This window comes from Odontesthes bonariensis, chromosome 15, assembly GCF_027942865.1.
Source record: "Odontesthes bonariensis isolate fOdoBon6 chromosome 15, fOdoBon6.hap1, whole genome shotgun sequence".
Taxonomy (NCBI): Eukaryota; Metazoa; Chordata; class Actinopteri; order Atheriniformes; family Atherinopsidae; genus Odontesthes; species Odontesthes bonariensis.
This window is the reverse complement of record NC_134520.1, coordinates 15,578,678-15,600,505: the sequence shown is the minus strand read 5'-3', so window position 1 is coordinate 15,600,505 and position 21,828 is coordinate 15,578,678. Positions and strand designations below refer to the sequence as shown.

Genomic DNA, 21,828 nt, shown 5'->3' with positions numbered 1-21,828 from the left:
CTCCTGCGTGGTCAAAATGATCATAATCTGATTTATTTAAACCACCCAAAAAATGTCTCCGCCGTGCAGGTGTAAATTGAGTTATTGGTGAATTATTGTAATATCTCAGAGATAAGATTACAAACGTTTTAAAGTTTAAAATGGAGGCTCGTGAGACACTTAACAGGCCTTTAGATGTACAGTATATTTCATTCAAATTTAGTTCAGTGATGAAATACAAACCCAGTTCCAAAAAAGTCAGGAAGCTGTGTAAAATGGAAACCAAATGCAATGATCTGCAAATCTCACAAGCCAATATTTCATTCACAATAGAAAATATCACATTTTAAAAGGGAGACATTTTGCTAGTTCATGAAAAACAAGAGGTTCTTAAACCAAACGACTGGACCAACGTGTTGCGCTTAGTTACGGTGACTGGCAACAGGTCAGTAACCTGATTGAGTATAACATTTATTAAAAAAAAATCATAAAAAGCATCTTCAGACCTTTTACCAACTGAAATCATTTGGTGCATCATGATAACCAAAAAAATGACAAAGAAGAACTGATTCTCATGAGCAGTGAGAATCCTGGACAGCGTTCACACTGGTTTACCAGATGCTCGAATAACTGCTTTTTTTCTTTAACTTTTTCTTGGGGGGGATTGTGCTCGTATTTGCGAGCCATAAGCATGAAGATAATGTAGAAAAGTAATGGACAGCTCCTGCTCTTTCCTCACTAAAAAGACCTGTGATGTCCAAGAATGAGGGTTTGGCTTCATCGCCTGGGATACACAGCCGCTCGACAGCTCAGAGACCTTGACTGTCTGCAAAACAAGACTGTGAGAAATGCAAAGGGAGTCACAGAGTTTTTAAAGGAATTTGTTTTTTTCTGTTAGGACGAAGGATGTCTCGTAACCTGAACGATACTGTTGCAACCAGCTCTTATCGTCCTTTTTGATTCATCCAAATGCTACTTCATTTCTCAAGCTTCCACAGTTTCTTCCTGACCAACATGAATGGCCTTATTATGTTTTTTTGGCCTTGTATCTGACAAGGTTACATGTTAAAGACGAATGAGAGCCCACGGAAGAGAAATATGGCCACTGGTTGTGAATTCGGCGTCTTAATTTGTAACAGAGTTCTGATAAGGAAAGAGGTTCTTCATCGAAAGGAATTTGATGCTCGGCTGCGAGCTTTAAATGTAATTTTTGCAGTTGCTGAAGGCATCATCTTCAAGTAGAATATCATCACTTTGTTTTCTGGATTTTTTTCCCAAATAGACCGTTAAGCTGGGGCATCTCTACCTGTAAGCGACAGTGCTTTGAAGTTCTAGCGTGTGTTTTTTTTATTAATGCAACATGGGTTTGATCTTCCTCAGGGTCTTCACTCTGCCTTGTGTTTTTCACGCATTATGTTACTGAAACCCACCAGGGCCTTTCCAGGGGCGGAGCTATAGGCGGGGGGGCAACTGCCCCTGGGCCCAGGGCCCTCACCCACTCAACCAAAAAAAAAAACACGTGTATATAGTTCCCAGTTTGCTTGCATCGCAATGTTCTATGTTTAAACATTCCGAAATGTTTTGTTGCAATCTTTGCAAATAATGTATATAGTTTAGCCTAACCCAGCCACTTGGATGCAGTCAGCTCAAACAGGTGCCGGTCCCAAGCCTGGATTAATGGGGAGGGTTGGCGTCAGAAAATAGCCTTCTTTTCTCGTCACTCGATGGATGAGATGGACATGCTTTAATGAGCATGGGTGTACGTGCGCGTGCACCGGAACGAGGGGGCCCGGTCGGGATGTTTTGCCCCTGGGCCCTGTCCGCAATTGTTCCGCCACTGGGCCTTTCCCCATATTTAGCCTAAATAATGCACATGTTTGCTTTACAGTTACAAAGGACTAAAAAAACTCCATCCATCTTCCCTCCTGGGACACATCATTCTCCTATCTTGGCGACCTGCCCCTCAGCTAGTGAGAGGGGAAGGTGGGAGGATGGAACTCCCACCCTTCGGACCTTGACACGTACAAAACAAGCGACTGAGAGAGGTCGGATCACACAGGCGTTTCGAGCAGACAGTGAAGCATGTTGGCCGTGCTGGTGATATTCTCTAGCTGGCTCGGGGTGACAGTGCAGGTCCAGCATGGGCAGCAGCTGAGCCCACCTCCCATCCCCGCAGCATCAGGTCAGGCGGTGTCAGTTGATTAATGCAATCTTGTGCAGCATCGTTGCCTTATTCTGTTGGTTTTCATGTAGTTTTGAGCAAAAAAAACAAAACTAAATACTAAACTTTTTTCAATTCAGAGCACGCCTTCCCATCAGCAAACGCAGCTTCCTCGCCACCTCGTAACGCACCCTGCTTTGTGGATGACGTAGTTGCTGCACTGCGCGAAGCAGCCGGAAACGATGGTGACCTCGCAGACAGCAGTCTGTCTCTGTTTGGAGTCTGCAGGGCCTCAGATAACTCATCACGCTTGTTGTTGTCGCGGCTCGCTGAAGCACTGAGGCGGAACAGGAGAGCCGGTCTGGAAGTTTTGCATCCGGCTGCAGGTAGTAGTTCTTTCTGGCTGCGATGTCGTTTTTGCTGAAATGTTTTTTTTTTTTTATCACGCATTGCATCTTGTTTTCTCCATCAGTGCTGGTGTCGGAGCAGGACGATGAGCGAGGAGCCATCGCGGTAACCTTTGACCTCCCTCGGTCCCCTTTGCTCAAGCTAAACCCGGTGCTGCTCTTCACCTTTGAAAGTCCCCTCACAGGCGGTGACCTGGATGTCGCGCTCACTGGTCAGACTCTGCAGCCTCACACACAGGTGACGAAAGGCCAGGCGGGAACACTGCATGGACTATGCTGTTAAATCGGATGTGAGAATGGGACAATTGCTTTGCGATATTTCATTGCTTAAGGAAAACAGTGTTGGAGACACTTCCAAAGAGAAAATCGAAAGGCATCGAACTTGTAGATTTTAAATGCTGTCACCTGCTAACCAGAAGTTTCCCTGTTGTCTGTTCCAGTCTGTGTGCCTTTCACAAGGAACCCAACACATACTGCTGACAGGAAAGCCATCAGGGGACAGTGATGAGCAGAAATGGACGATTTCTATTGAGGCGAAATCCCCCAATATGAGTGAGATGTGATTTTCATTTGCTTTCATGGTCATATGTCGTGTGCACCCTCGTCACGCTTCGTCTCATTGCAGGGCAAAACCTTAAAGACGTCCTTATTGGTGGAAAATCAGGAAGTAACATCCCCATAACACCACTTCTGCTTTTCTCAGGGGAAACTGGACCTGAAACAAGGTTGCTTTTGCTCTCACATCCCTCCTTTGGAAATAAGTGTTGTCACAGTGGTGCTCAGTGACATGTCTCACGCTCTGTTCCAGACCTGCGCAGGGTTCTTCACAGACCTCCTTCCTCTGTGAGCTGAGGCGGTTCCTGGAAAACGTCCTGCCTCAGGACCACATCAAGCTCCCTCTGCTCCCAATGGATTCCTTACAGTCCCTGCCTCCCCTGGCACTCGGCTTATCCTCCAGCGAGACAATGCTGGCAGGCATCATCAACTCCTCTGCCCCTACTATCTTCTCCTTCACTAGCTGGGGCTCAAAATCTCCGGTGCAACACGGACAGTTGGCCCTGTCTCCCGCACTGTTAGAGGAGCTCGGGCAGAGGCTGGAGCAGAGTGAGATGCAGATATTGGAGTTTATAAGTGAGGCAAACGTGGATCCCAGAGCCACAGAGAGGCTAGGGAGGCTCAAAGAACTCAGTGCTTTTCAAAGGAAGGAAACAGCAGCAGGTGATGTGGCGAGATAACCGTTTCGTAAGGCACGGACCACTGTAGACTTGTATCTGACCTTTTTGTTAACACACAGACATAATAAATCTCTTTTCAACTCATGCTCCTCTTTTCTCTTCTGCTTTGAACAGGTGAGAGTCAGTACTGTGCATTTCTCCTGCTGAAGGCCCTGCAGACTGTGGCCCATGCATATAACATGCAGAGAAAGCTGCGGCCCACCAGAGCCGGCCTCGACAGTCCATCGGGGAGCAACATATGTGGCTTGAGGAGTCTCACCGTGTCCTTCGAAAAGCTTCTTTTGGGCCCACAGACGGCCAACATCAACAACTGCCAAGGCTCGTGTGCTTTCCCACTGACCAACGGCAACAACCACGCCGTCCTGCTCAACTCGCACGTCGAGAGCGGCAATGCGAACGAGCGGGCCCCCTGCTGTGTGCCGGTGGCCTACGACCCCCTGGAGGTCGTGGACTGGAACGCGGAAGAGTCTTTTCTCTCCATCAAGCCAGATATGATAGTGAAAGAGTGTGGATGTCGCTAAAGCCGTTCGCCCCTCGGAGAACACTTTAGATATTTTGCTTGTTTGCCGTAACCCTCGCTGACTGTCACATGTTTAGTGGGAAAAAAAAGTGTCACTTAATGTTTGTTGTGTGTTTGTTTTATGCAGTACGGTTATAGTACATGCAAGTTAACACAGAGGTGCTTTCACTTTATACAGTGTTATCTGTTCTGAAATATGTTATGGGATTACAATCAATATATGGCTCACGTACAATGTATGTTAACAGAGTTTTAAGACCACACTATATAAGATGATTATTTCTAATGGCAATGTCAGATAATTTTACAGTGAGTTTAGTTGTTAATTTTCCAAATCATGTGTACTAAGATATTTAAATCTTAGCGTCTTCTGTATGATTCATTAAATGATGGTGAAAAATTTTAGCTGATTGAATGTAGCATTCTCAATCTTTATAGATTAAATGAAAAGTATACATAATAACGTCTGTGTTCTTCATACAGGAATCTGCTGTTTGAACAGGTGATGACCTTCCGTGTGCATTTCCCGTGTTACTCTTTAGCTTTTGGCTTCAGGATTGCTTTGTTGACGATCGGCTTTTTTCTTCTTCTTATTGCTCCAAGTTCTTCGGTCCCCCACCACCACATGAAAGTGTCCCACATGGAAATCTGGAGGCAGAAAACATGCAGCCACGAGCTGTCCAATTCACACAGTAAAGGCCACAAAAGTACACACTGTGAACTGAGAAAGATAAAGAGAATATATAGCAAAAAAGAAGGACTTGCTCAATGTTTGGTAAACAAACATTCTTTGTACCCAAAAGGACATACAGTGGTAATTATACTAGAGATAAATCATCCAAAAAAATAGTCCAAACAAAGAAACTAGATATCTTCATATGTCTAAAGAAATCTGTTTTCAAGTATAATGACTCCAGTTTTTAAGTATAAAAATCTAATTACAACCCTTATGTATGAAAGGCTGGGGCGCTGTGTGAAATGTAAACAAAAACACATTGTGATGATCCACAAATGTCATAAACCAGAGTCTTATGCACAACAGAACATGGACAACTCATTGTTGAAAGTAAGACGTTTTTCTGTTTCATTAAAAGATCATCTTGAATATGACGGGACCAAATGAGTCTGAAAAACGAGTTGGTTCAAGGGTAACCAAAAAAGAGCGGGAAAGTAACTGCTGGGAAAAAAACAAACAGCTGGAGGAATATGTTGCGGAGGGAGGGAGGCCAACACTGGTGAAAATGGCCCTGTTTCAACCTTTTTTTGACATGTTGCTGCCATCAACAACACTTTCAATGAAATAGTAAAATGTCCGACTTTCAATATTTGATCTCTTCTCTATGGTTCTATTGTGAATGAAACAATGGCTTATGATTTTTTGCAAGCCATCGCAGTCTAATTTCATTCACACTTTGCACAGCATCCCGATCCTTTTGGAAGTGGAGTTGTATGTACTGTTGTTTAAACCAGCCAATTACAAACAAAACTAAGTACGAATACACTCTAGATTCCATGATGTTTCTGTGGATTTTTTTTTTTAGGATCTTCCTGTGTCCATATTTTGGCAAGACTTTTCCAGAATTATCTTATGGTGAAGATGAACTGTGTTGAAAAGACAGACCATACCTGAGGTAATGAACCGGCCTGCAGGCTTCCATAGAAGGACCTGATACCTGTCTCCTCAACAAAATAATCCAGAGCATCTGGAAAACAAAATCAGATGAAAAGTAAACCCGAAGCCTTGTTGACTTAAATTTGACTGTAAATCAGCTGTGGTGCGAGGTAATCAAATAACACACGCAAAAAAAAAGCACAGATAGAAGCAAAAGAGCAGGAAGTATTTCTGCAATAAGTCAGAACAAACTCCCATGACTTCATGAGGCTTTGGTCGCTGTTGATTAAGCGACTGAAAATGATGGCGAGGGCTCACCGTGCACTTCATGGACTCCTGAGCTCACCAGTAGTATGACCAGGGCCAGCACCAAGCAACGATTCATACTAAATCCTTTCCACGGATTTGGAACATCGCTCAAATGTTCAATGGACAGAATCCGGTCGTAGGACACTACAGAGAGACACAAACAAGTCAGAGACAAGTGCTCACACTTATATGGTCGTTAGGGGGAAGGTTTAGTCTTACTTATGATGTTTGCAGTTGTTCCAGCTCTGGCTCCTGAATTCTGAGGTTTGAGATGAAATCCGGGTCCAAAGTGACGCTGCACAGTAAAGAATTTCCTTGTAAAATACTGGCAGCAGGGACGCCAGTATTTTTCCATTATTTTACAGAGCAACTACTGTTATTTATTTTAACAGTATATTACCATTTTTTGGATTACAGTATATGACCGTAGAATAATGGTAGGTGTTGTAGTTATTTTACAGTGCAACTACTGTTATTAATCAAACAGTATAATACTGTTTTTTGGATTACAGTACATGACGGTAGGATAGCTGTGTTTTAGTCATTTTACAGCGCATCTACCGTCATTTTTTTAACAGTATAATAACGTGTTTTGGATTTGGACATCAATTCATTACAAATACTGTTTTATGCTGTTAATTTAAAAGTTATCTACTGGTATTGTTAAATGACTGATTTAACTGTTAATTTACATGTGAGGGATGAATATTCAACAGTATTTTACAATCATTGTAAAATACAACAGTACAAAGTATCCGATTGTATTTTACAATAATTGTAAAATACAGTCGGATACTGTTGTAAATCCACCGTAAATATACAGCAATCCGTTACAGTGTGTGGCATGAATGAAGCGTTCACTTTTTGTCATGTTTAATTTGCAAAGTGCAGGTGCATTCTTGTGAGCCCAGTGGTTCCATGTCAGGGACTAACGGGGCAGATTTAAATAGACACTCGCAGCTCTTTGACTAAGAAACTCGAAGCCAAGCTTCATATCAGTCTTTGCAAAAGGAAAATGCACTTGCCTGATTTGCTCCCTCGGTTGTACCTCACACAGATCTGGTTGGTAAAATGTGTTGCTGTTTGATTCCTCCTCTGTGGACACCGCGGACAGTGTCCCACACAGCCTGGAACATGTTCCCGAGCTCCTTGATTGACAGGAACAGATGAACGGTATTGGAAAAAAAGGAAAGAGTTGTCTACTAATGCTGCAGATGATTCCCAGCAGTTGGGAGTTATAGCCTATATCCAGGCATCAGAAAAACAAGACAAACTGGAGGAGATGATGATAATAATGATTATAATAATAATAATAATAATAATAATAATTCCATTTTTAACAATGATAACAGAGGCTAAACTGGACACCTGTTGTCAGGGGGGTGATCCAGTGATCCAAAGCAGCAGCATAACAACAATAAAGAAATATAGAATAATAATGTGCGTGAAAATGTAGCAGACAGGATGCACAGGGCCATTAAAGAAAAAGAAAAAAAGATCAAATGTGCATAGCCTACGCTTTCCTCATGTTAAGAGTTTGAACAGTGATGTGACCCAGAGTTGTGCAGTCACCTGACACATAGCAGTGAACTGGTGAACGGAAGTAATGATTCCCTAAAGTGTTCTTTATCACCAAGATGCTGAATGTGTCTGCTGGGGAAGGAGCTTCACCATCGCTCTGCTGTGTCACGCAGTGGCAGCGATGGATTGTCCAAGCGAGAGAACATCTTGTTCCTCAGCGACTCGGAAGTCTCCAGTTTCCGACCAGTGATGCTTCCGGCCTTGTGAATGAGTTTATTGATCATGCACCAAGGCATCTCCGGCAGTGACATTGAAGGACCTCAGCTTTGCTTCTATCTTTCTTGCACGCATCATCAGTGTTGCTTCCCATACATGTAGTTTCCACACAGCTACGAAATCCCCACACACGCTTGTGTTCATAGGCTCCGGCCACTCTTGTCTTCCTGAAATCACCTATTTCTTACAATCCAGGAGCAGCATTACTTAGATACACGTTTTTAATGCTTTGTTTATGTTTCAGTTGTGTGCTGTTTCAGTGTTGTACCAAGACTGATTATGTCAGCCTTTGTCCTTTGTGGCATTTGGGAGTACATGACTCCTAAGGGACCACACCACAAAGTTTCCTGTCATCCAGCTTGTCTATGATACGGCCCACTACGGCAGAATAATCAGAGAACTTCCACAGGTGGCACGATTCAGAGATGTACTGAAGTTCTGAGGTTTGAAATGTGTAGGAATACACTGTGGGATGCTCTCGCTGTGTCACTGACCACAACTTCACTCACAGAGATCCCACTCCTGTCCTGATTTCAGCTCTTGCCGCCTTCCCCATATCAACCCTGAACAGAATGTTTTATTTTAAGTCTAGAATGTAAATTGATGACCTTGATGTATGGATTACATGTTCAGGTCCATAAAATGTGATTGTCTTTCTTCAGGCAGACAACAGTGTATTTCATATCATAATGTTCTTGCTCAATGTCTTCAGGAATAGCAAAGCCACAGGTTTCACAGGTTTTTAATTCAAGGTTGTTATTATGCACGCACACATGTAGATATACATAGTATAGAAAAACAGTAAAATTCAAGGATTCGGTGACTGCGTCATGCAGTCGTAAACGTCACTATGAGCAGGCCACTCCCCTGACAAATACCGCAGCTCTCAGCCTGGCATCGGGAGACGAGGAGAGGACAGAGAGAGCAGCTGGTGCGGACGCTGGCCGGATGGTTAAATCTAACCTACAGACGATTTTGAATAGTCATTGTTTTGTTAGAGAAAAAGAGAGAAACTTAACCGAGATGCCTATTATTGAGCAGTCCAGTAATAAACCTGAAAGTGACAGGTATGTCGTTGTCGGCTGTTATAAGTAAAACTTGATGCATAAAGTTTAAAATCCGCGGCCTGACAAATGTGTACAGTGTATTTCCTGGAATGGCTGGTACAATTTCTGTGTGTTGTTTACATAACCGCAATATTTAACCAGTTAACGTTTGTAGAAACACGATGTCAGCCACTTTTCTGCTTCTTACTAGCTCGCTTTGCGAATTTGCACACATGAACGTATATCACTGTGTCGAAATTGCAAATCTTTGGTGTACATTGTTCCAGCAAATAGACCAGTCGGTTAGCTGCTGTTGATATTAATGCCCCTGTTAGCTAGGCTAATGCTAACCCTTAGGCCAGTACACGAAACGCCATAGAAATGCGTTAGCTAAATGCTGAGGTCCTTGCTAGCAGATCCTAGCTAGCCTTTAGGCGTTAACTTACTTAGAATGAATAAATAAATAAAATGCAGAATACAAAGGCTTTGTGTAAAAAGGTTGAACAACGGATTTTCCTCAATTTGTGGATTTTTTTTTTTCTAAATTTATTTGGTTTAATTTCATATTGATGTCAACTTTAGCTAACAGCTAGCACTGTAACGTTATGTCACTGATGTTGTCATGTTATCGTCTTTGAAGTGAAAACGATTGGTCTTTTTCACCTGTCAATTGTGGTTAACATCCCCTTACTGTTTTTTTGTATTTATTATAAGGTTTACCTGTATTCTTGTGAGTATTTAGGTATCATCTTTTTTTAAATTTTTTATATGATTTAGTAAAGTTAGCTTGTTGCTAATAAACGTCGTTTACACGATGGCTGAATCGATCATTTCAGCCTTGTTTTTGAAAAAAAAAAATATATAAAATGTTTTAAGCATTTTATTGAGCATTTTAGCTAAAGGTGCTAGCGAGCACGTCGAGTACCTTCTCTAAAGGTATTATATAAGCCCGCTTGGTTTGTAGCTGGCTAATCGGGCAATCTCGTTAATAATTACTGAAAGTAACCTTTGTCACGTACGTCATGGCCCGTTTGCTAGTTCATCTCTTGATTTAAACGTTGAACGTGTGCTCCGTTTGGTTTTATGGCTTTTGATTTAACTCGAGATGTGAATACATTTGCGAGCTATTAGCTTAAGGGCATTGTTACTCAGTCATGTCTTGACACGATTTAATCGGGGCGGTCTGTCCAGTCCTGTTGTGTTGTGAAGCTCCGAGAGGAAATTTCCACTGCACTGCGAAGGTGGTGGTATTGGCAGCCTGGTGAGCAGTGATTACACATGCTATACAGAGACTATTCCTTTTCAAATAGGTACATAGTAATGATTTATGATTACAGGTTCACCCCTCGTCGTCTTCGGCATATCTGAGTTAAGTAGTTGAATTTATGTAGCATTCCAGCAATAAAGACATTGTGTAAAAAGTCTAAGGAGCTGTCATGCGTCTAAGAGGAATAGAGGTACGAAGTGAACAAATGAGACAAATAAGATACTTGGTCCTATTTATTTGTTCATGTTTACAAAAATACCATGACTCCCCTTGTGTGGGGGAGGATTGGCTTACTGCTGCAGATTCTGTACTCCTGTGAGATGTGATGCGGATGCAACGGCTTTTGCTCCATGTAAAGCATCATATACACCAGACCTGGGCATTTTACGGCCCGCGGGCCAGATACGGCCCTTTGCCCGTCCCTGTCCGGCCCGCGCTCCCCTGCCCCCTCCAGTCAAAAATAAAAACGGATTTTGGTGTGCATGCGATGCAGCTGTCTTTTATTTTGAAAGGGCCTGACGCATTGTTTATGAATGCACGCATAAGTGACAGTGACAAGTGACAGGTGATGCTAGCATCCAAATCCCTGATCCACACAAAATGTCTTCTCACGGTAAAAAAAGAAAAGTGGATTCAGAATGCCGCGTTTTCAACAAGGCATGGACAGCGAAATATTTGTTTACAGAAGTAAAAGGTAAAGCTGTGTGTTTAGTTTGTGGTGTGTCAGTGGCTGTGTTATAAAGCAGTATAATATCCACCGTCACTACGTGACTAAACACGGGGAGAAATACAATAACTTTTCAGAAAAAGAGCGCGCAGCTGAGTCGTCTCTGTTGCTCGCCAATTTGCAATCTCAACAAACAGTTTTTACAAAACGTTTGACATCCAGAGGTGCTGCAGTCAAGACAAGTTTTGTTATTTCGCACAAGATTGCTAGAAAGAGCAAACCCTTCTCTGATGGAGAGTTCATTAAGGAGTGTTTGGTGGACTCGTCTGCGCTAATATGTCCCGAGAAAAAAGACGCTTTTGAGAACGTCTCCCTCTCCCGCCGCACCGTAACGAGGAGGATTGAGGACATCGCGAAAAAACTGGTGCTACAACTGAAAGACAGCGTGAATGACTTTGAGTACTTTTCCCTGGCTTTGGATGAGAGCTGTGGTATACGGGGCACTGCCCAGCTGCTCATCTTCATGCGCGGGATCAATGCAGACTTCAGAATCACGGAGGAGCTGGCAGACATGCGGTCAATGAAAGGGACAACAACAGGGAGTGATCTCTTAGCTGAGGTAAATGCATGTCTCGGAAGCTTGGGGCTGAAATGGGACAAACTGGTGGGCGTGACAACAGATGGGTGTCCAAATCTCACAGGAAAAAAAGTTGGTCTATTAAAGCGAATCCAGGACAAAGTGGCAGAAATTAACTTTTTTTCATTGTATATACATCAGGAAGTGTTATGCAAGTCAGTGTTACAAGTGAATCACGTTGTTGATGTTGTAACTTAAAACTGTTAACTTTATCAGATCAAGGGCACTGAATCATAGACAGTTCGTTTCACTTTTAGAAGAAATTGAGACTGCCCACCGTGACCTAAGCTACCACACAGCCGTCAGGTGGCTGAGTCTGGGAAAAGTGCTGAAAAGCTTCTGGGACCTGAGAGAGGAGATTCAGGAGTTCTGTGTGAGGAAGGGACATGCCATCCCTCAGCTTTCAGAGGCAGACTGGCTGGCAGATCTCGCTTTTACTGTTGATGTGACTGCTCAGATGGATGAACTAAATGTTAAACTGCAAAGCAAGGGACTTTTTGTGTATGAAATGTACAGTGCAGTCAAGGCCTTCAGTAGGAAGTTGCAGCTTCTGTCGAGCCAAATCAGAGATAATATTCTCACTCACATGCCACTTCAACTCACTTCAACCTAAACCACAATTTGTTCATGTTTATAAATATTTAAATATTCTTATTTATTACCAAAATAATCTGATTTAAATATTTTATTATAAAAAGAAATATAATGAGAAAACATAAGTCAATATTAAATTTGAGTCATTGCTGGTTCGGCCCTCCAACACATTTCAGATTTTTCATGCGGCCCCCTGAAGAAATTAATTGCCCACCCCTGATATACACGGTACCAGTAAAGAGTGTGGGCACAGCTGCCCATTCGCTTTTAGTGGGAGAGAGGGCTAGCGCATTTTGTGGCCGCGGCCATGACTTTCCGAGGCCGCGGCCACGACCGGCCATGACTTTCCGAGGCCGCGGCCACGACCGGCCATGACTCTCCTGGCCGCGGCCAGCCGGCCACGACCAGCCATGACTTTCTGGCCGCGGCCATTACTGAGGGAGCAGCCATTAATGACGCTGAGACAGACGTTGCAAACAGGAGTCAGGGGATTACCTTTCACAGGTAGGATTCAACATTATTATTGGTTGTATTTTGTCAATAGAATATTATTGTACTGTATTTGTGTCTGCCGAAATCATAGCCAGCAAACGTTAAACTAGGATATGTTTATAGCCGGTGTTATGCCGGTGCACCCCCTGCTGGTCGTACTTTAAAGCGAGTCTGTGATGGAATGATATGATATACATCATAATTTGTTTACCTGATTAAATTAACGGATGCGAATCTCAACAAGTTCAAATTTGTATATAAAATTAAAATAACCAAATTTCATAGTTTCAGGTTAATTTTTATATAATTTCATCTGGGCTATAATGAGTTGAGATTGTTAATAGAAAATGTATCCAACCGTCTTTCTTGTTGACTACAAAAGTATTAGTCACGGCCCTTACTTTTGAATATATGTCCAATGATATAACAATAGTTAGGAATAGGAATACTCTAAACTGTACAATTTTCGGATTATCATAATTGTACACGTATTATTATTAATTTACATGAAGAGATGTGAAAAAAAGATGCACGAAAGAAACACCATTGTCAGCTCAATATTATTTTTTTTGGATAAATGTAATAATCCACACCTGAAACGGTTTACGCGCGCTCCGTGAATGGGAATGCACTTCTCGGCATAACACCTCTGTTCACACGGCTATTAGGCCAACGGAAACTTCATAAATCATATATTCCATAACACAGGCTTAGATTACAACTAACACAAGAATGCTACTTTTGAAATAATGCAAATATTACTGTTATAACATTGACCATCATATTTCAGGTTTATTAATGACGTTTATTATGCCTGTATTATTCACATGTAATTCTTTCAACCTAACAAAAGTATTTACCTCATGTCTCATACCCACCCCACAGATTGTCCGACTGAGAGTTGGTGTTATTCCCTCCATCTTGGGCTTACAGGTTCACCTACAAAGAGTAAGTGTATCATCATAAGGCTATTAGCATTCATAAATTGAAATATTATCAATAACAGGGCAGGGTGAAATGCTTATCCCTGTGTGTCTGAGTGTGTGTGTGTGTGTATTTTTATATATTTTAATATTATGCTTCTTCATTTTAGCCAGAAAAGGGCAGGACTACATGTTCTTCCAGAAAAGATGAAGAGAGCCTGTCTGTGACCACTCAGGATGACAGCAAGTGCTAGTGTTTCTCAATCCCGGTCCTCAAGTACCACTGCCCTGCATGTTTTCGAGGTATTTTGGCACTTGCCGGTTACATCTCCAGGTGTTCACACAGCTGCCATTGAGTTGCCATGGCAACTGCTACTGTTTTACCTATAGTAAAGGTGTCAAAACCTTTATGTATTTGAATTAATTAATTAATTATTTTTCAGACCCAGATAAGCCAGGAGGTCTAGGGCCAGAACACCACCTACAGGTACTGTACATTAACAGCAGAATGACAGTGTGTGATAGACTGTCAGTAAGCTATATTTATAAGACACCGATGCTCGTTGTCAGCTGCCGCTGTTTTGGCAGCTCGAGCCTTGTCGTAATTTTGTACTTTGGAACGGGTGGAATAATGAGAATCCAGCTTTGTTATATACATATGTATGTGTATATATATTTCTAGTGTAAGGTAGAGGATGTTTGTATTGTATGTGCATTTATTTGACGATTGCCTATGGTGCCCTACGAATGAATGAGTACGTATGTATACACACTGCTTGAAGATCATTCAAGCTGTTGACCAAACGAATTTTCCAATCATGTACTACAAGCTTTGTAAAATTGAAGAGGAATAAAGACACTATCCAGCTGTTAAGATTTTTATGTAGCAGCTTTATCAAATCTGTAATAAAGTATTTCACAAGGCCAAAACAATGTAAGAAAATATCTTTGATTTTTGCTTTTTTGGCTTCATAACTTTGTTATGACCATAGCATCAAGGTTCAAGGTGCAATGTTTTTTAAATTGCCAATTGTGCATGAACCGCAGTCAAGACACATGCATTTCTTGTTCAGGGATCTCTCTGAGTTAAGTCTAGAAAAATAGAAATACTACAATAAAATATAAAAAACACTGTACAAGAAGGTAGTTGTATATACACAAGTTTTAATATTTTGAATGGTATCAACCTAAAGCAAAACAAAATGAGCTAAAAGCCCTGAAAGAGGAGTGTTTTGCAGAGCTTCTGTCTCGTGCTCCCTTTTATGCAGGTCAAGAGAGGTCAGTTTGCCAATGTGGTGGAGCCTTATTTTCAGAAACAGACACAAACAATGACAACAAGTTGGAATAATGGTTGTTGATGCCAAACTTTGTCTCCTCAATGTGTTCCCCAAGCTGAAAAACATCCTCCGTTCTCCTCCAGGACGATGTACGTGACTGTCGTCGTCTTTACAGCTTTGCTGAAGCTTGGCGAATCACCCACTCTGCAGCTCTCAGCACCTTCACTGTGCCACATGATGGAATCACTAGTACACCGTTGTTTTTCAGGGCTAGAAAGTGGTAGCTATCATGAAATGATGAAGGTACAGCATCTCTGACCAAGCTTGCATGGCACACACCACAGGACAGCTTTTGCAGAATCTGGCGGACTACAAACCCTGCAATGTAGTCCAGAGCATTGTCCACAACATCCACCAGTATAAATATTGAGAAGTAGCTATTTAACATATTTAGAACGGTAATTTTTATGATGTTTAAAAAAGAAATATTCACATCATTAGGCTGAGTTAGTGAGTTTGAGGTTGAAGCTTCTGGGTCATCCTGAGTGGCCACAGACAGGCTCTCTTCAGCTTTTCTGGAAGAACATGTAGTCCTGCCCTTTTCTGGCTAAAATGAAGAAGCATAATATTAAAATATATAAAAATACACACACACACAGGGATAAGTATTTCACCCTGCCCTGTTGTTGAGATTTGCATCCGTTAATTCAATCAGGTAAACAAATTATGATGTAGTTATATCATTCCATCACAGACTCGCTTTAAAGTACGACCAGCAGGGGGTGCACTTCTCGGCATAACACGGCTATAAATATATCCTAGTTCAACGTTTGCTGGCTACGATTTCGACACAAATACAGTACAATAATATTCTATTGACAAAATACAACCAATAATAATGTTGAATCCTACCTGTGAAAGGTAATCCCCTGACTCCTGTTCGCAACGTCTGTCTCAGCGTCATTAATGGCTGCTCCCTTAGTAATGGCCGCGGCCTCGGAAAGTCATGGCTGGTCGTGGCCGCGGCCTCGGAAAGTCATGGCTGGTCGTGGCCGCGGCCAGAGAGTCATGGCTGGTCATGGCCGCGGCCTCGGAAAGTCATGGCTGGTCATGGCCGCGGCCTCGGAAAGTCATGGCTGGTCATGGCCGCGGCCAGAGAGTCATGGCCGCGGCCAGAGAGTCATGGCCGCGGCCAGAGAGTCATGGCCGCGGCCAGAGAGTCATGGCCGCGGCCAGAGAGTCATGGCCGCGGCCAGAGAGTCATGGCCGCGGCCAGAGAGTCATGGCTGGTCATGGCCGCGGCCTCAGAAAGTCATGGCTGGTCATGGCCGCGGCCAGAGAGTCATGGCTGGTCGTGGCCGCGGCCAGAGAGTCATGGCTGGTCGTGGCCGCGGCCAGAGAGTCATGGCGGGTCGTGGCCGCGGCCAGAGAGTCATGGCGGGTCGTGGCCGCGGCCAGAGAGTCATGGCTGGTCGTGGCCGCGGCCAGAGAGTCATGGCCGCGGCCAGAGAGTCATGGCCGCGGCCAGAGAGTCATGGCCGCGGCCAGAGAGTCATGGCTGGTCATGGCCGCGGCCTCAGAAAGTCATGGCCGCGGCCAGAGAGTCATGGCCGGTCGTGGCCGCGGCCAGAGAGTCATGGCCGGTCGTGGCCGCGGCCAGAGAGTCATGGCCGGTCGTGGCCGCGGCCAGAGAGTCATGGCCGGTCGTGGCCGCGGCCAGAGAGTCATGGCCGGTCGTGGCCGCGGCCAGAGAGTCATGGCCGGTCGTGGCCGCGGCCAGAGAGTCATGGCCGGTCGTGGCCGCGGCCAGAGAGTCATGGCGAGTCGTGGCCGCGGCCAGAGAGTCATGGCGAGTCATGGCCGGTCGTGGCCGCGGCCAGAGAGTCGTGGCCGGTCGTGGCCGCGGCCAGAGAGTCATGGCCGGTCGTGGCCGCGGCCAGAGAGTCATGGCCGGTCGTGGCCGCGGCCAGAGAGTCATGGCCGGTCGTGGCCGCGGCCAGAGAGTCATGGCGAGTCGTGGCCGCGGCCAGAGAGTCATGGCGAGTCATGGCCGGTCGTGGCCGCGGCCAGAGAGTCGTGGCCGGTCGTGGCCGCGGCCAGAGAGTCGTGGCCGGTCGTGGCCGCGGCCAGAGAGTCGTGGCCGGTCGTGGCCGGTCGTGGCCGCGGCCAGAGAGTCGTGGCCGGTCGTGGCCGCGGCCAGAGAGTCGTGGCCGGTCGTGGCCGCGGCCAGAGAGTCATGGCCGGTCGTGGCCGCGGCCAGAGAGTCATGGCGAGTCGTGGCCGCGGCCAGAGAGTCATGGCCGGTCGTGGCCACGGCCAGAGAGTCATGGCGAGTCGTGGCCGCGGCCTCGGAAAGTCATGGCTGGTCGTGGCCGCGGCCACAAAATGCGCTCGGCCTTGCTGTTTAGTGGGTGACTGTGTCCTAACTTTTGACTGGTTCCTTGCAGAAATATTCCCCTAATAATACTTGCGTAACGGTGTTCCTTTGTGATATTCGTACACTTCGAGGTTTCTCTTGCGTAAGCAGGAGCTGAAAAGACTCATCGCTCATGTGACCAGAACAGCTATTTCTATCAAGAAAATCCGGATGCAGCCTGTTCAACATCCGCGCTTGTATGAATGCGTTAAGGTGGCAGAGCAAGCACCGAGCGTTTATTTAAAAGATGGCACGTTGCCTTTTTTTTTCCTCTCCTATATATATATATATATATATATATATATATATATAAATAAAAAATCTTATTGACACAGTTAGTTATGAGAATGACACAGATTCTCATTTGGTTTTCACACATCTGCTCTACTTGTGGCAGGGCAGTGGCATTTGCGCAAGAGAGCCTTTTTGTATTTCAGCGGCGCTGTTAATGGGGCTGCGCTCTCAGTAGGAGCTCAGAAAACGGTCTGGTTCCACAGTGTAAAACGCACGCAGCTGCGCAGGAACAGACACCAGAGCTTTGTAAAGAGGTCTGAATTCAGATTGCACATGAATGGCGTTTGTCTGCATTTTGAAAATCGCAGTGACATGCTTAGGGAGACACGTATGTTACATTTCCTTTTAATGCGCACACACCAGGCCCTGTTGGCAACTCCTTTTTCTGGTATTAGCACATAGTAAAAATATGTAGCCATCCTGATGAACAAGCTTTACATTTCTTCTCTCTGAAAGACTTATCTTTGGTGTCGTACTCCTGTCTGCTTCAAGCACCGGCACGGAGGACCTTTATATAAGCGCATTGCTGCCATGATCATGATCCGAATTTAGCCACAGCCAATTTGACCAAATAGATTTTGTGGCCGAATGTTTAGTGCCACTCACTACTCTGTTCAACCCTCTAATCCTAACCCAGCGAACAAGGATGTGAATCTGAAAGATTAGAAAATACAGACTATTCAGTCCGTCGCTTGCAATGTAATTCTAAGGTCCTTTCAGTTATTTTCAACATTGGAAAGTCACAAGGCCAATCGTCCCCATACAGCTTTTGTTATAAATATGACCTGCTTGTCTGGGGAAACACTGTAATGCTCACATTAACTCCTCCGGAGGGGCTTTCTGAAGGAACCGAGCAACCAGCACAAAGTAAAGTAACAACAATGCACGAACATAGGTTTTGTGACGTCTGATACGATCGAAATCTCTTTTACTCCCAACACAAAGATCATCTTCGGCTTAAAAAACAAAATTTGCCTCCAGAGTTTGTGGATAGTAAAAAAGAAATGTCGAGACGCACCAATTTTAGAACTTTTTTTTATTAAGTCATCGAGGATGTGGTCGTCTAACATCAACCGTAAAAGGCTTCCTGTCGGGTGTTCCACATGAGTCGACACATATGAACGTTTGTCCCGTAGAGTAGTTATTGATTGAACTGTGTTCCCCCGTCCTTCTATTTTGTGTTTAGATTCACTGAGCTCCAGTGAATGATTAACGGTCATAAATCACTTCATTGTGTAATGTATAATAAACCTGCTGTTTATATGGGGGCGGGGGGTTTGGTTTGTCTTTAGTAGCAGAACCTCTGGCAAATACACCACTTATGATGGCTCCATCTTTGTGTGCGTTTGTTTCCTTCTCCAGTATCTCCAGTCCCAGGAGGTGCTCCCGCTGTTGCAGTAACCCGTGTCCGGGGCCTCTGTGGTGCTCCTGATGCCCCTCTCCCACCCCTGAAGATCCCAGGTGGGCGAGGGAATGACCAGCGGGATCGCAATCTTTCAGCTAAGCTATTTTATTCTGTACGTTGAGCAACTTGTGCATGTGTGTGTGTGTGTGTGTGTGTGTATATATATATATATATATATATATATATATATATATGTGTGTTTTACCCCCGGGTTTGATGTGCAGTCTGCTCGTAAAGCGTATTGTTCTCATTTTTCCTCTCGTGTCCATAGGATGCTCATTTGTTGGTTCTTGAGGAGCCCCCCCCTGCTAACAGCAGAGTGCGCTTCTTGCTCTTTGAGCCCCGCCGTTCTGAAGGAAAACTTTGCGTCTGGAGGGCTGCGCTGAAAGGGGGCAACCTTTATGTAGAAATCCCTCCTGGAGCGTTGCCCGAGGGAAGCAAAGACAGGTCAGTGGAAGAAACCTTTTTGTCAGCAGACTTAAAAGAAGACATTTCGATATGTTTTATCTTATGAAATGATTTTGGGAAAGTCAAAACTAACCCTTCTGCTGCCTTAACATGTGCTTGATATGAGGTGTACCAAAATAAACTTGTTTTTTTCGTACAGACACACTTGGAGCTTTGTGATTAATGATTGACCACCAAAATCATTAACAAATTTCTGATGAAACATTACCGTTTTTCACTGGTTTCTTTTCAGTTTTGCACTTTTGCTGGAATTTGCGGAAGAGCAGCTGCAGGCCGATCACGTGTTCATCTGCTTTCACAAGAGCCGTGATGACAGAGGTGAGACTCTTCTGGCCCGGTTTTCACAAACATCTCATGGTTGACGATATGGGCTTCACTCACACGTTCGATGTACTTTCTAAAAGATATATTCCCACGTGCAGTCTAGCGTCTGCACAGTTCACTAAATGACATGCTTTAGTTTTGAGTTGGAACTGGGGCGCAGTGTTCCACATAGCCACTCAACTCTACCACCAGCATGGTTTGAGTGAAACCAGACTTTTTTTTTTTTTTTTTTTGTTGCTGTCAACAATAAAATTAGGCCGTGAACTAACAAAAATTATATAGGTTAGCATGAGCCATGGTTTATCCCAAACATTCTGTTTTTTGGTCAGACTGCAGAGTCAGAATCTGCACAGATGTGTAAAATACATAGACAGATGGGTGTATAAGTGGGTAGAATATGAGCTGACTTATTGGTCGGTCGAGCTCTACTTTTTGTTGCTACTCTGGCCACATTCTGTAGTAATACTTCCTTTATTCACTGCATCTTCTTAAACATCAAGTTCCATTGGCTAATGTAATGGTGTCTGTATAGTTATGTAGTATGCATACCTATTGTAGCTGGTAAATGGGCTACGTCGTTCAACTTATCTGTATTAATTGTTCAGGTTTACAAGCTCGTCTCGTAGTTTGGACTTTAATTTATTCTTCACTGAGGTTTACTTTATCAGATTCGGTGTATTTTACTGCAAACCAGTGCTGACTGTGCATGGAGAAATCTGTTCAGTTGTTTGATTATGAAGCGATGAGCATGTTTACTCACCAAGTATACAGAGTTCAGCCAAACTCTAGTTCTGGATAAGCATTTATACGCGGTATGATCAAGCCACTTTACGACTGCACTTTACGAAGAAGCTTTTGTTTCTCATTCATATTGACATGATTGAAAGGTGCCAGTTACGGTACCTCTATCATACAAGTGTGTTTACCATACTGCAGTATGTTAATTAATTCTGTGTGTTTTTCGGGTTGAGTTATATTACCAGCATACTCAAATCTGTCATATAGTGCGTGTAGACTTGCTCCAGGGTCATTTTACAGATGTTTTAAGTGTAGAGATGGGTAGTTTTGGGCATATTTTGGGGTGTAGTGTCTGTATTAAGATCATAAATTCGTACTAATGAGCGTCTCTTCCCATGTTGTCTCTCCTCAGCATCCCTGCTGCGTACGTTCAGCTTCCTGGGCTTTGAGATTGTTAGACCGGGTCATCCCCTCGTCCCCTCCCGCCCTGACGCTTTCTTCATGGCTTACAGCATCGAGCGAGACTCTTCTGACGACGATTAAAATAACATTGAGCAGTTACAAACGTTTGTTGTTCTTATTTTGATCCATGCATCTTTAAAAAAATTTGGAAATGAATATATTCTCATTCAGTGTGGTTGAGGTTTCCTGTCATGTTTTTCTCCTTCCACCTACCACGTGCTGTGTTTCAATGCGAGTTGCACCACAGTTAGATGTTAATAAACCAGGAATGTAAAGCAAGCACCCACACAATATCTGGGCAACTCACCACTGTATTACTCTCTATGATGTGTTGACTTCTTGTTCACTTTCCCTCAATCCTGATCATCGCTGCAGTATATTTAAGATAAAACTGAAATCCTACTCATGTAAGTAGATATGTTTTCATAGTAATTATCAGTCGATTCTCCTGTTGATATCTTTTTCTTTTTTTTTTTTAAACGTGTGCATGATTTTTTTTGTTTGGATCCACCCAATAGAAATCTGCATGTTGTAACTGTACTAAATAAAAGTGGTCTCCTTAGTGAGTGGCGTCCATTCTTGTGAATCATAAACGTGCTCAGCCTTAAATGAGAACTGCGGTATTTTCAACATTAAGCCTCTTCTGAGTCGTCTGCAATGTTTTAGAACCCCCCTCATCGCTTTTTTGATGTTTACTGCTGTCTCTGGTATTTGCCTAATTTTGATTCTTCTCAACCTGCTTCAGAACGGCTAGTCATGTGCATGCCCAAAAAGGTCCGTAAAAGCACATTAAACGTC

At 43.8% G+C, this 21,828-nt stretch overlaps 2 protein-coding genes and 1 long non-coding RNA gene across 3 annotated transcripts; 2 read left to right on the top strand and 1 right to left on the bottom strand.

Annotated features, from left to right (window-relative positions):
• The first annotated feature begins 50 nt into the window (after positions 1–50).
• Positions 51–4,702, top strand: amh (anti-Mullerian hormone). Its single transcript, XM_075485175.1, has 7 exons — positions 51–2,161; positions 2,281–2,526; positions 2,613–2,785; positions 2,988–3,099; positions 3,173–3,272; positions 3,356–3,765; positions 3,897–4,702. The coding sequence occupies exons 1-7, from the start codon at positions 2,062–2,064 to the stop codon at positions 4,301–4,303; spliced, it is 1,548 nt and encodes a 515-aa protein (XP_075341290.1). The 5' UTR covers positions 51–2,061; the 3' UTR covers positions 4,304–4,702.
• On the bottom strand, positions 4,405–7,379 carry LOC142400347 (uncharacterized). The gene is made up of 5 exons (XR_012772926.1): positions 7,249–7,379; positions 6,443–6,518; positions 6,233–6,367; positions 5,929–6,005; positions 4,405–4,950 (listed from the first exon to the last, which is right to left on the bottom strand). It is a non-coding gene; the product is annotated as an uncharacterized LOC142400347 (long non-coding RNA).
• Positions 7,380–8,894: 1,515 nt separating this feature from the next.
• On the top strand, positions 8,895–21,596 carry oaz1a (ornithine decarboxylase antizyme 1a). The gene is given in 6 exon segments (XM_075485172.1): positions 8,895–9,087; positions 18,996–19,062; positions 19,064–19,150; positions 19,310–19,485; positions 19,739–19,824; positions 20,981–21,596. Coding segments are annotated over 6 exon segments (666 nt in total). The 5' UTR covers positions 8,895–8,968; the 3' UTR covers positions 21,112–21,596.
• The last annotated feature ends 232 nt before the right edge of the window (positions 21,597–21,828 follow it).